Consider the following 12,922-nt stretch of genomic DNA (forward strand, 5'->3'; position numbering starts at 1 on the left):
GAAGTTTAAACTGGTAGCTGTGGTTTGACTGGTTTGTTGTTTAAGTTACCAGGTTTGTAAATACTTTCCCATTCAGGGCCTTGAATTTCAGGGGAGTCCTTCGACAAAGTCATGTCCAAATAAGGGCATTTCTGGCTCCTTGAAGCTGCCTTTGATGCTCAGCCACAGGTAAATCCCTCCTCCTGGTAACAGGACAAAGTAAACATTGTCCCCATGGTACTGAATCAGGGAGATTTGAATGTGTGGGGTTTCTTTGTTCTTCATCTTCATGACTGAACAGAGAAGCTTTAGTTGATGGCAGTTTTCAAAGTGGAGCTGCTGCCAAAGGGGCTTTCCTCCATTGTCAGGGTCCTGCTTCTATTTGGGCGGTGAGGACTCTTTCTGAGCCGCTTCTTGAAGGGAAGTGAAACAATGTGTGAGTGAGTGACTGCTGGAGCAGAGAAACATCTGACAGAAACTCCTTCAAGAGGAAATCTGCTCTCACAGTCCTGGTGTCCTAGCAGCAGGGTTTGATTGACAGCTAGCCTGTCCTCTAATCTGAGCGGTGTCTTCTAGGTGATGTCCCTCCCTCCCTGACGGTGGTGCCCCCCTCCAGCCAGGAGCTGCAGCAGGGGAGGGTCACGCTGGTGTGTCTGGCCAACAAGGGCTTCCCTTCAGACTGGAGTCTGGCCTGGAAGGTGGACGGCAGCAGCGGCAGCGGCGGGGAGGAGAGCAGGAGCCCCGGGGTGCTGGAGAAGGACGGCCTCTACAGCTGGAGCAGCACCCTGAGGCTCCCCGCAGACCAGTGGAGGAAGGTGGGCTGGGTGAGCTGTGAGGCCACCCAGGGCTCCCAGACTCCAGTGTCAGAGGTGCTGAGGAGAGACCAGTGTTCCCAGTCCTTACCTGACTCACTGGGACTCTGAACTCTGCAACAGTTTTCCTCTGTAAACGTTGCCATCAGAATGTTTGCTGCTCCATTTTGATTGTTGCTCTCCAGCTTCAGCTCAATAAAAACCTCTTCATCACATCAGTCACATGTGGAGCTGCGTTGTTCCAACAACACTGAGCTCTCAGCTCATAGCAGTTCTACAATAAAGGTTCCAACACAACGTTCCATTGATCCATGAACAAAGCAGGCAGTGAGACCATGATGATGTCACATCTGTCCACTGTCCAGATGTCAGAGCTGAAAATGATACGATGCCATGTTCCCTTCAACAACAGTCCAGCAGAAAGCCACCATGAAGACCTGAGGAGAAGCAAGGCAGCTCACCACAGTCAGGAACTCCCAGTCACCTCAACAAGGTTTCTGTCCACTCACGTTCAACCAGACCAGCAGATCACCTGCATCCCCACTGCCTCACCACCAGAGGGTAGTAGAACATCAACCATAGAGGCTCCCACTGAGGAATGAACACCACCACCAGCAGACCGCTCTCCCTCTCTGACAGCATTTAAAGGAGGTTTCCTGGTGTGACTGGTCTGATCAGTCACTTCAGCTTCCAGTAAACCATTCAGTTGAAAATACCAGCAAGTCCCATAAACCTCCTGAACATAGAGAGGGAAACATCCCTCAGAATAAGGACACACAATAAAAACCAAAGAAATGCTTGGGTCCAGTCCCCCCTGACTGAGGACACCTGAGCAGACCTGACTCAAGCTGACCAGGTTGTGTTTGTTCATGTTTAGTGTTGGTGAGTGTGTGTCCTTGTGTGTTTGTGAGTGTTCATATGTGTGGTGTGACTGAGCTTCATCCAGGAGTGTGGCTGAGAGGAGCAGAGAGAGCAGTGCTGTGTGACAGGAACTAAACTCCACGTTCCAGTACACAGAGCTTGATGGGCTCTGTTGGTCCTCTAGCAGTCAGACCTGGGTTCAACACTGCTGCAGTTCTACATCTGGACCACGTTTTGTTCAAGTCTAATTCATGTTTCCCCTTCACACAAAACTGGTCATGCATTTGTTTTAAATCAAAGAATTCTTGTACTTTATTCCATCAATGTGAACCCTTTGTTCATGGAAACTGTTTCATCTAGCAAATCTATAACCTGCACTTCTTCTGAAGATCTTGTGTCGCTCCATGTTGGAGTTCCAAAGTTGGAGGTAAGAGTGAGGGTGTGAGAGGAGGGCTGGACGGGTGAGGAGGGAGAGGTTGAAGTGGATAAAAGGCCAGGCTGCAGCACAGATAGAAGAGTTGTTGTTGCCCAGTTCTGATGGAGGAGCCAGAGTGAAAGGAGGGATAGGAACCTGAAGGAGTGAAAGGAGAGGTGTGTATGACTGAAGGGGAAACGCCTCCTGGCTCCTCCAGCTGTGATTGGTGGGAATGGTCAGTGGGCGTGACTAAGGTGTGTGTGGGTATTGTAGTACAGTTGACTCATAGCTGGGCAACCGGCCCAGAAGATACACAGACACAGAAAGTTAACAATAGTCCCCCCGTGCTCACCTGGACTCCTGCACAGACGTTCATGTTTTTCCTCTTGTCTTTTATTCCAAGTGCCAATAGAAGAACAGGTTAAAGGTGCAACTTGTAAAATGAGTATCGTATCAACCGTCCTAATCGAGAAGAACCCTGAGCTTTTAAAACAAAGGTTAGAAATTTCTGAAAAGTGGGAGAAGCGAACCAAAGGGACGACCCCAGCATGGCCCAAGGGTGGCACCTCTGATGTGTAAAGACTTCAGTCAGATAACAACATGAATAATATTGATGGCAGTTCAGGTCTGAATGGGGGAGCAGGAGGAAAACTGGGAGATGATGATGAGACCCTGGACAGAGACAAGCTGCAGCTGTTCAAAGACGTCTCTCAGTGAATCCTGGAAGAACTTGATGTGACCTCATGAAGGTCTGGAAGTGTTGAAGCAGGGACAGGAACTCAACTGCTGCTGCTGGGATCCATCTGATCTGGAGCCATCATAGAGGCAGGCAGCACCATCTAGTGGAGAGATGGGACAACTGCATGTAACTGGTTTCTGCCTGTGGCCTGACTGGTTTTCAGGTTGTTCTCGTTGACTTGTAGTTATGAGGAAGCGACGCCAGATCAAATGCACATAAACACCTGGACTGAGGAGGGAGAAGGAGCAGCGTCTCTCTGATCCAGGTATGAAGGCCATGATTAATGGACATGTCTGTCCATGTCGGTCACCTGTTTGTCTTGAACCGCTAACTGAATTAAAGGAGGGGGAAGAAGGAGGGAAGAAAAGAACCATTGAACGAGTGTGCAGGTTGAGTTCAGGTGAGTTCAGCAGGTGAGAACCCCCCAGACCAACAGGATCCCTCTGACTGAGTCGGCTCCCTGCTTGAGTGTCCAGCTGAACCGTCTCCATCAGGACGTGTGAAGGTGGGATTCTAGCTGGTTCACAACGAGCGTCAGCGGGAACTTTCACAGCAAACCAGCAGCGCTTGGTTTCTCATGTTGCGTCATCAGGGAAGAATGCAGGGAGAGTGAACGGGTCCAACCGGATCTTAACATGCCAGACTTCACACTGGAGTTGAGGGACAGCCGCTGTGTCTCATCCAGACATGAAAGAGGGTCCTGACCACAGCATCATTCAGTGTTGCTGTTTGAGGTCCTGGAGGCGGAGCAGCTGCTAGAAAAGCCTGAGTTTATGATTCTGAGCTGTTGGAGGAGTGAAGCTGAGACTCAAACCTGGAATCTGATCCGAACCATCAGAGTTTCCTGATGCTTGGATCAACATTCCGAGTAGGAATGTTGGACTGAGATCTTTCCAAAGTCAGAGCTGCTGGTTCCTTCACCTGCACTCGCTGCTTCATGGAGATTCTGTTCTCCATCAGAAGGTGATGACACCAACAGTCTGATAGTCAGGTTGTCATGGTGATACGTTTGTGACTCTGGTCCCAGGTTGGGACCAGAGTCACAAACTGTTCTGTGAAACACAGAGAAACACAGCAACAATGAAGACACACAGCAGCCCGTTCATCGTCCAGATCATGGACATAGTAAAGAGTAGATCCCGCATCCGCTGCTACCACGAATGGGCGCTGTCAAGAAATGCCGCCGCCAACTTGGTCCGGTCGCCCGCCTCACTCTGCACCGCTGTTTAACCGGCGCAATGAAGTCTCAGCGCATTAAATGAATCACAGTTCGCTCAATACTACGCTATTTTTTCCTCTACAAAAGTCATTCAAAGATTCATGATGGAGGCCATAACTTTTTGGCGTTTTCAAACACTCACAATGAATCAAATAATATTTTAGAAGATGCCAGCAGTGGCTGTAGATGCCATAGTAACATAATTAATCAAGGATAACTAGGTTAGAGCTGGTTCCTGCTACGTCTCAGTGATTATTAAAAACTGGCCATTTTAATATATTTATTTGATTTTGTTTAGTTTTATAGATCGATCTGTATACACACACTAATAATGTCATATAGAAGCAGACTGTCTACTTTAATAATTGGAAAATTGAAGAAATACCCACAAATGTAGAGCCTACATATCCAAAAATTGCACAATTTCAAGTTAAACCTAAGAACATCCATCCATCGTCATCTTCTGCTTATTCCTACACATTAATGGTCGTGGGGGGGTGGAGCCTATCCCATCACCTATGGGCAAGAGGCGGTGTTCACCCTGGACAGGTCACCAGTCCATCACAGGGCCAACATACAGAGGCGAACAACCATTCACACCTACAGTCAATTTAGAGTATCAATCAGCCTCGTCCTCTCTTGAGGTCTTTGGACTGTGGAGGAAGCTGGAGTACCAGAGAGAACCCACACAGGAACAGGGAGAACATGGAGACTCACACAGAAAGATCCTGTGCTGGAGCCGGGACTCCAACCCGGAACCTTCTTGCTGTGAGGCCACAGTGCTGACCACTGCACCACCGTGCAGACCCCCAAGAACATATGAGATAATATTCAATTTGTTGTCATAGTACAATGAATACTATTAGTATTAATAGTATACTATAAATAGTACTATAAACTGAGCAAACACGTACTGTAATGCTTAAAGTAGTATTTTTGTGGCTGCCGGGTCATCCTGGGGAGTCTCAGATCTGCTGGAGGCAAGACAGAAAGACAGGGATGGATGGATAAGATGGATAGATACAAAAAAATCTTTCAAAAAAGAGTTCACTTTCCTACTTTCTATTTTATTCCTTCAAGTTTCTTCTCTCCCAAACAAAGTTTTCCAATCAAATGCTAATCTGTTGCTAACACCAAAGTTGCTATAATTGTGAGTAAGTCAGCTGTCTTCAAGTGACTCTACCATCAGGTAGAATGTTGAGGAAACGTTTAATCCTACTTGTGAAAAGTTAACCCTTGAGCCCTGCTCGCTACCGTCCGCACACTGGCACAGGAATACGGCGCACAGTGCGCGGGCATCGCTGAATCACCATACGAATGACTGGAGCGTATGGGAGCTTGACCGGACCAAGATGGTGGCCGTATTTCTCGCTGCACAGCAGTCCGAGCGGTGTCTACTCTTTATTATGTTCATGGTCCAGATCGTGTCTGAGGCATACCACCCAGGCGCACCTGCTCCTGTGACGAAGGTTCCACCCTGATGCGGCACATTTTCACCATGTTTCAATGTCGAAACTGACAAAATTTAACATGACAACGATGTCGTTCAACTCTATTAAGGTGGTATTAAACCCTGGCAACAAAGAAAAAATTTTTTTAATTAAATGAATATCTAAACAGGCTGCACGGTGGTGCAGTGGTCAGCACTGTGGCCTCACAGCAAGAAGGTTCCGGGTTCGAGTCCTGGCTCCAGCACAGGATCTTTCTGTGTGGAGTCTCCATGTTCTCCCTGTTCCTGTCTGGTCCCTTCTGTATATAGCTGCTTTATTACATTTGTGTATCACAACTGGGGAAATAAATATTGTTACAACTTATGCAACTCTGTCGTGTTTTGCCATCAGTGGTTTAATGTCTGGATCCCACCACTGCCACCAAATGTCACACCCCGGACACAGGTATGGGTAGTGTGAGACCCAGACATTAAACCACTGATGGCAAAACACGACAGAGTTGCATAAGTTGTAACAATATTTATTTCCCCAGTTGTGATACACAAATGTAATAAAGCAGCTATATACAGAAGGGACCAGAGGTCTGTAATAAAAATCATCAAAACTAAACAACAAGCTCAAACAAAATCATAATAACTCAGATACAAATCAAAATATTTAACGATCAAACGCGTACATTCTATGTTTTAGCAGTATACTTTCAAGAATAAATCAAATATGCATATTCTGTGTTTTAGCAGTCACAATACTTTCAAGAATAAATCAAATATGCATATTCTATGTTTTAGCAGTCAATACTTTCAACAAGAATAAGTCAATGCGCATATCAACCATGGTTTACTCTTAGCTTAATCAATAGAAAGAACATCATAACTTGGAAACAATAGAACTTTTGAGAAACAATATTCACCTCTGGACCTCAGCAATGAGCACCTCACCCCAGCAGAGTTAACAGCAGACTGCCTTGTAAGCCCACTCTCACCCCTTATATACTCTCATGGCCCCTCCCACCAGACAGACCAAAGACCAGTTAAGGGGAGTTGTATTGTTTTCCCAAATTGTTCTGTGTACCTTAACATACAGCAAAGAAACACCATGTCCTTCAGTGACCATATATATCTGCTACTTTGCAATAAACAAATGTCCAGTGTCCTTCATTGACCAAACCCATTCACATGTCCATGTACTGTTCGAGTTCCCCTGTCTCCGGACAGGGAATGGTTCGCCCCAATTTGGGCGTAGCCTTCGACGCCTACTTAAAGGCTCCAGCCCCACCCTGACTCTTTTAGGATCCAGTTCAGAGCCCTGGTGAGGGAGAAGGTTGTAATTTGTTTGATGCATGGTTTTGTTGAGTAAATGTCCTTTAATGTTGCTGGTTGTTTCCGGGTTTGTCCATGTTATCCCACCAAACAATTGTGCACTTATTGAGGTGGGTTAGGGACAAACAGTGACAGTGGGGTCTAGACTGTCACAGGTTCTCTCTGGTACTCCAGCTTCCTCCACAGTCCAAAGACATCAAGAGGGGACAAGGCTGATTGATACTCTAAATTGACTGTAGGTGTGACTGTGAGTGAGAATGGTTGTTTGTCTCTGTATGTTGGTCCTGCGATGGACTGGCGACCTGTCCAGGGTGAACCCCGCCTCTCACCTGTAGATGCTGGGATAGGCTCCACCCCCCCACCCCGCGACCCTGACTAGTAAGGAATAAGCGGCAGACGACAATGGAATATCTCAACACAAAAATGGTCGCACTATTTTTGGGCATGTCACACGTTCATTTGTCAGACTTTGATGTTGGATCTGATAACAGCTCTTTCAGTTCAGAGCAGTTCAACCAGACAAAGTTCAACTGTCCTCCTGGAGTCCAAAGGTTCAGGTCTTCTTGCTGCTATCAGATGACTTCCGTCCTCCAGACAGAGAAGAATGAATGTCTCTCCACCATGTTTCTGAAGAGGAGAAGGATTTGAACTTGGAGGAGTCACAAGTTTGGGTCCTGAGATGTGAAGCTTGTTGATAAATGAAGGTGGTGTTGTGTTTGTGTGAAGGTTTGAACTCTGATATGAATCAGAGTGAGGCCCCAGAGGAGGGAGCCCCTCCCCAGAAAACCAGGCTGGAATCTACTGGTCCTGGAGCTGGAGCTGGACCTGGACCTGGAGCTGGACCTGGACCCAGGTGTGTGTCCTTCAGAAGCAACGCCTGTATGGATCAGCCGATTTCTTTCAAAGATGGTCAACAGTCTTCTGGTCAGAGGTGAGCTCTGAGGACTGAAACTCATTTTTCTCAGGCATTTTTTTTATCGTCATCATTAAAACGTTTGACCTTCAACATTTTCCTGTTTTCCTGGATGATTTTTCCTGATCGTCAGCATTGATCAGTGTTGTTTCCATCAGGTTCTCTCAGAGGAGACCAGACCCCCCCGAACCCAGCTGTGTGTCCATGAAGAGTGATTGGTCTATGGGTCATCCTGTAGACTTCAAAGGTGGACTGGAGTCTGATCCCAGGTGAGAATGTAAACTGTCTGTTCTGATACGATCTCTTCCACTCGAGCAGGGGGCTGTGGGCAGGTCTGGGACCAGCCACAGACCCCCCATCTCTGCTGGGTCCAGGTCCCTGCTACCATGAAGGTCCCTGGTGTTCCTTTACTATTGGTTCTTTGACTTCATCTTGTCTCCACAGACTTGATCAGCAGAACTCAGATGGTCTCGGTGGTGAGTCCATCCAGCAACACCCAACACACCTGGACTCCATCTTTATGGTCCGTGAGGGTTCAGTCACTCACTGGAGACAAGCAGGTTTTCAGTCACATGACCTGTTATTGCGTCCACTCGTTTCACTCTGACATTTCTTCTGTTCCAGCTGCTGGAGGAGAAGATTGTTGACTTTGTGAAGAAGGAGCTGAAGAGAGTCCGGACGGTTCTGAGTCCAGATGAACCAGAGGAGTGGTTGGATGATGAGGAGGAGCAGAGGAGGAGCAGAGAGGCGTTCATGAAGATCACACTGGACTTCCTCAAGAGAATGAATCAGGAGCAGCTGGCTGACCGTCTGCTCAGCAGTAAGATGATTTGAACAGCTTTAAAGCTGGAGTGCATCATGTTTTGATCCAAATGAAGGTTCCTCACATTCAAGCCCTCGTCAAACCAGTTCCAGCTTCCTTCCTGCAGCACCCAGATATATCAGGACCAGGACGAGTCCCAGTGTTCACCCTTGACTCCATTTGTTCTTTGTTCATTCAGGAGGAACTGCTGGAGCCTGCCGACGTCAACTGAAGTCCAACCTGCAGAAGAAGTTTGAGTGTGTGTTTGAGGGGGTCGCTAAAGCAGGAAACCCAAGCCTTCTGAATCAGATCTACACAGAGCTCCACATCACCGAGGGAGGGGCTGCAGAGGTCAATGAGGAACACGAGGTCAGACAGATTGAGGCAGCATCCAGGAAACCAGCCGCACCAGAAACAACCATCAGACTAGAAGACCTCTTTAGAGCCTCAGCTGGAAGAGAAGCAGCAGTCAGAACCGTGCTGACAAAGGGAGTGGCTGGCATCGGGAAGACGGTCCTAACACACAAGTTGACTCTGGACTGGGCTGAAGGCAGAACCAACCGGCACATAGACTTCATGTTCCCGTTCACCTTCAGAGAGCTGAATGTGCTGAAGCAGAGGAACTTCAGCTTGGTGGAACTTGTTCATCTCTTCTTCTCTGAAATCAAAGAAGCAGGAATCAGCAGGTTGGAAGAGTTCCAGGTTGCGTTGATCTTTGATGGCCTGGACGAATGTCGACTCCCTCTGGACTTCCACAACAACCGGACCGTGACCGATGCTACAGAGTCCACCTCAGTGGACGTGCTGCTGACAAACCTCATCAGAGGGACGCTGCTTCCCTCCGCTCACCTCTTGATGACCACACGACCTGCAGCAGCCAATCAGATCCCTGCTGAGTGTGTTGACATGGTGACGGAGGTCAGAGGGTTCACTGACCCCCAGAAGGAAGAGTACTTCAGGAAGAGATTCAGAGATGAGGAGCAGGCCGAAACCATGGTCTCCCACATCAAGAGGTCCCGAAGCCTCCACATCATGTGTCACATCCCCGTCTTCTGCTGGATCACTGCAACCGTCCTGGAGGACCTGTTGACCACCAGACAGAGAGGAGAGCTGCCCAAGACCCTGACTGAGATGTACATCCACTTCCTGGTGGTTCAGGCCAAAGTCAAGAAGGTCAAATATGATGGAGGAGCTGAGACGGATCCACACTGGACTCCAGAGAGCAGGAGGATGATGAAGGCTCTGGGAAAACTGGCTTTTGATCAGCTGCAGAGAGGCAACCTGATCTTCTATGAATGTGACCTGACAGGGTGTGGCATCGACATCAGAGCAGCCTCTGTGTACTCAGGAGTGTTCACTCAGATCTTCAGAGAGGAGAGAGGACTGTACCAGGACCGGGTGTTCTGCTTTGTCCATCTGAGTGTTCAGGAGTTTCTGGCTGCTCTTCATGTCCATCTGACCTTCATCAACTCTGGAGTCAATCTGCTGACAGAGGAACAAACATTCCGGAGGTCACGGGTCTTCAGAAAGAAACCTGAACTAAAACACCTGCACCAGAGAGCTGTGGACCAGGCCTTGAAGAGTCCCACTGGACACCTGGACTTGTTCCTCCGCTTCCTCCTGGGTCTCTCACTGCAGACCAATCAGACTCTCCTGCAAGGTTTGGTGTCACAGACAGGAAGAAGCTCAGAGACCAAACAGGAAATAGTTAAGTTCATCAAGACGAAGATGAATGAGGATCTGTCTCCAGAGAGAAGCATCAACCTGATCCACTGTCTGAATGAACTGAACGATGGTTCTCTGGTGGAGGAGATCCAGCTTCTGCTGAGATCAGGACGTCTGTCCTCAGCTAAACTGTCTCCAGCTCAGTGGTCGGCTCTGGTCTTCATCTTACTGTCCTCAGAGGATCTGGACGTGTTTGACCTGAGCAAATATTCAGCTTCAGAGGAGGCTCTTCTGAGGCTGCTGCCAGTGGTCAAAGCTTCAACTGCAGCTCGGTAGGTGGATGAAGTCCTGGATGTGTGATGAGACTTTTACCAGTTGAACTTCATATGTGAGGAACACCTCTGATTCTCATCCTCCTCCTTCCTCTCATGGTCTGAGTCTCTGTGGGAAGTTGGAGCAGGATAGAACAGGAAAGAACAGAGACCAGAATGTGGTGGAACAGGGAGGACATTTGGCCGATGTCCCGTCCAAAGAGTTTGGTCAGAATGATGAGAGCAGAACATCCTGAGCTGGACTACTAGATATTTCTTCTAGTTTAACAAGCTCTCCTCCACATGAAGGGAAGGCATTCATGAGGGCTGAAGTTCAATCATGATGTCCATGTTCTGTTTCTCCAACAACTGATCAGAAGAGTCTTTTTGTTCTGATCTCATCAGATGTTCTTCTGGTTTTACTTTGTTCTTCTCCTCCTTTTCCTCTGGTGGATGCTTGATAAATTCCCTCCAGAGCCCATTTTTCTTCTTAAAGTCTTTCTCCAAACCCTTTGTTCACCTTGGTTCCCTCCTCTTTAGGAACTTGTCTCAACTCCTTCAACAGACAACGTCGGTCAAAAAGAGTCCAAAATGGCTGTCAAACCTCATCCTAGGATTCCCTGCTGTCCTCTCCAGAAACTTCCTGTCAATCAGGACTCTCAGGTTCTGCTCTGAGCCTTCATTGCCTCTGGTGATTTGTTCCCTCCAAACTGTTCCTCTGCCTGTTTGTTCTGAGTTTGAAGTTCTTCTTCATCTCTGCCACTGTAAACAGGCAAATGGTGCCTCCCACCAGCCACTGACTTTCCTCTGTCCATCAATCACATTGATAGAAAGATTGTCAATCAGTGCTGCTCTGTTCTCTCAGGTTCTCTTAGGTTCTACAACGACTGGATAGAAACTCCACTAAACATGAAGGAACAAATTCTGCAGTTTTGAATGATCAACAGATTTCACCAAATCCAACAAACCAAACTCTCACTTTATCCTGATGCTCTTCACGTCATCCTGGAAGTGGATGAAACTGATCGACGCGTGACCCGGCGCTCTAGAAACACAACTAACTAATATGGTTCTGCATCTGTCAGCCTCAATTTCAGAGGTCACACATCCATCAGCTTCTCAGTAACCATGGTGATCTGATCAAGAACCTGGCATTGGAGAGCAACAGCCCCCTCTCTCTCTGACCCTGGTTGGACTAAACCTTTCAGAGCCTCTCCTCCATGCTGCAGCTCATTATTATCATTCAGCCAAGGCTCCAAAGTTGCTGCTCACTAAATCTCTGCTGAAACTGATGACGCTCTCTTTGGTTGAGGAGAAGTTGCTGCAGAGCCTCCTGCTGGTGAAGTGAAGGACTGAAAACTGCTCCATTTGACTCCAGAACTGAACTCCTCTTCAGAATAACAGTCACAGTTCAAGCTGATGTTCTGGTGGAAGTGGATCTCTGATCAGTGACATTTTCTAACTCCTAAATTGTTGGATCTTGACAGCAGAAGACTTCCAAAGTGTGGATTCACTCATTTTCTTCCAGTTTTCCCAGATTTATCTCTCCCAAACTGAGGTTGCTGATATTTCACAGCACAACTCCATTGACAGTGGGACATCTCCTCACTCCTCCTCCTCTCCTCCTCAACATTCAACATTGTCATGAATGTTGATCAAGATCTTCCAGGTCTCTGACCACTGTCACTTTTACCTGCTCAGGTGAGCGTTCAGTCTGATCAGGACTCTCCAGCTCCTCTCCACCAGTCCTGAATTCTCTTCCTCTTTGTCAGGATTCTGTCTCAGTCTCAGTTTGTCTTTGTGAGAGGCTCTTCTGCATGGACACCTGGACTCTTTGCTCCTCAGCTTCATGTTTTCTGCTCACAAATGGAGCGATGATGCTGAGCCTGTTGTTGTGTCTCTGGTTTGGTGGACGAGCAGCGATCTGGTCCCTGTTCATAGGAACCTCTCTGTTGTTGAAGAACTCCCTGACTCCCTGCTCAAGTGACTGCAGTTCACCTCTGGGTGCGTCCTCACCCTGCTGGTCAGCAGCTGTGAGGCAGCGGAGGTGTGGTGGCTGGTCTCAGGTCCAGAAATCACCAAGTCCTCGTCCTTGTTTGTTGCTCCAAATCTTCCCCTCTCTTTTCAGTCTCTTCTCTTCTCTGGTCTTCTTCTTTGATGGCAGCCTTCAGGTGCTGCTCTTCATCAGTCTAATCTAGTTGGTCCCTCTGTTGCTGGCAACCTGACGTCGATCCTCTGACTTGAAGTTCAGAGACTTTTGAACTTCCTCCTCGTCTTCTGCTGGTTTATTAGCAGTGTTTTCTTTGGTTCATTCTGAATGGACTTGGAGAGAAAAAAGAAAACAACTTTCCTGAGTGACTCCAGCTCATCCAATATGGCCGCTGTGACATCACATTGTAGCACACGTCATCAAAAGAGACCAAAAATAGTAGAAAT

At 47.7% G+C, this 12,922-nt stretch overlaps 1 protein-coding gene and 1 long non-coding RNA gene across 6 annotated transcripts in view; one reads left to right on the forward strand and one right to left on the reverse strand.

The window, feature by feature from the left end:
* Positions 1-2,215: 2,215 nt before the first annotated feature.
* Positions 2,216-6,429, reverse strand: LOC147272028 (uncharacterized). Its single transcript, XR_015116141.1, has 3 exons — positions 6,387-6,429; positions 3,030-3,858; positions 2,216-2,906 (listed from the first exon to the last, which is right to left on the reverse strand). It is a non-coding gene; the product is annotated as an uncharacterized LOC147272028 (long non-coding RNA).
* The window catches only part of LOC147272029 (protein NLRC3-like), an 87,557-nt gene continuing 77,562 nt past the window's right edge, over positions 2,928-12,922 (forward strand). For all 5 annotated transcript variants that reach the window (XM_086204542.1, XM_086204625.1, XM_086204786.1 and 2 more), the window contains exons 1-6: positions 2,928-3,071; positions 7,522-7,726; positions 7,867-7,977; positions 8,153-8,231; positions 8,333-8,528; positions 8,710-10,507. In XM_086204542.1, the coding sequence (XP_086060668.1) occupies positions 7,536-7,726; positions 7,867-7,977; positions 8,153-8,231; positions 8,333-8,528; positions 8,710-10,507 (2,375 nt within the window). In that variant the 5' untranslated portion in view covers positions 2,928-3,071; positions 7,522-7,535. The remainder of the gene's footprint in view (positions 3,072-7,521; positions 7,727-7,866; positions 7,978-8,152; positions 8,232-8,332; positions 8,529-8,709; positions 10,508-12,922) is intronic.

Source organism: Aulostomus chinensis, chromosome 1 (assembly GCF_037954235.1).
Source record: "Aulostomus chinensis isolate RoL2024-O1b breed Wild chromosome 1, RoL_Achi_v1.0, whole genome shotgun sequence".
In the NCBI taxonomy this organism is placed as follows: domain Eukaryota; kingdom Metazoa; phylum Chordata; class Actinopteri; order Syngnathiformes; family Aulostomidae; genus Aulostomus; species Aulostomus chinensis.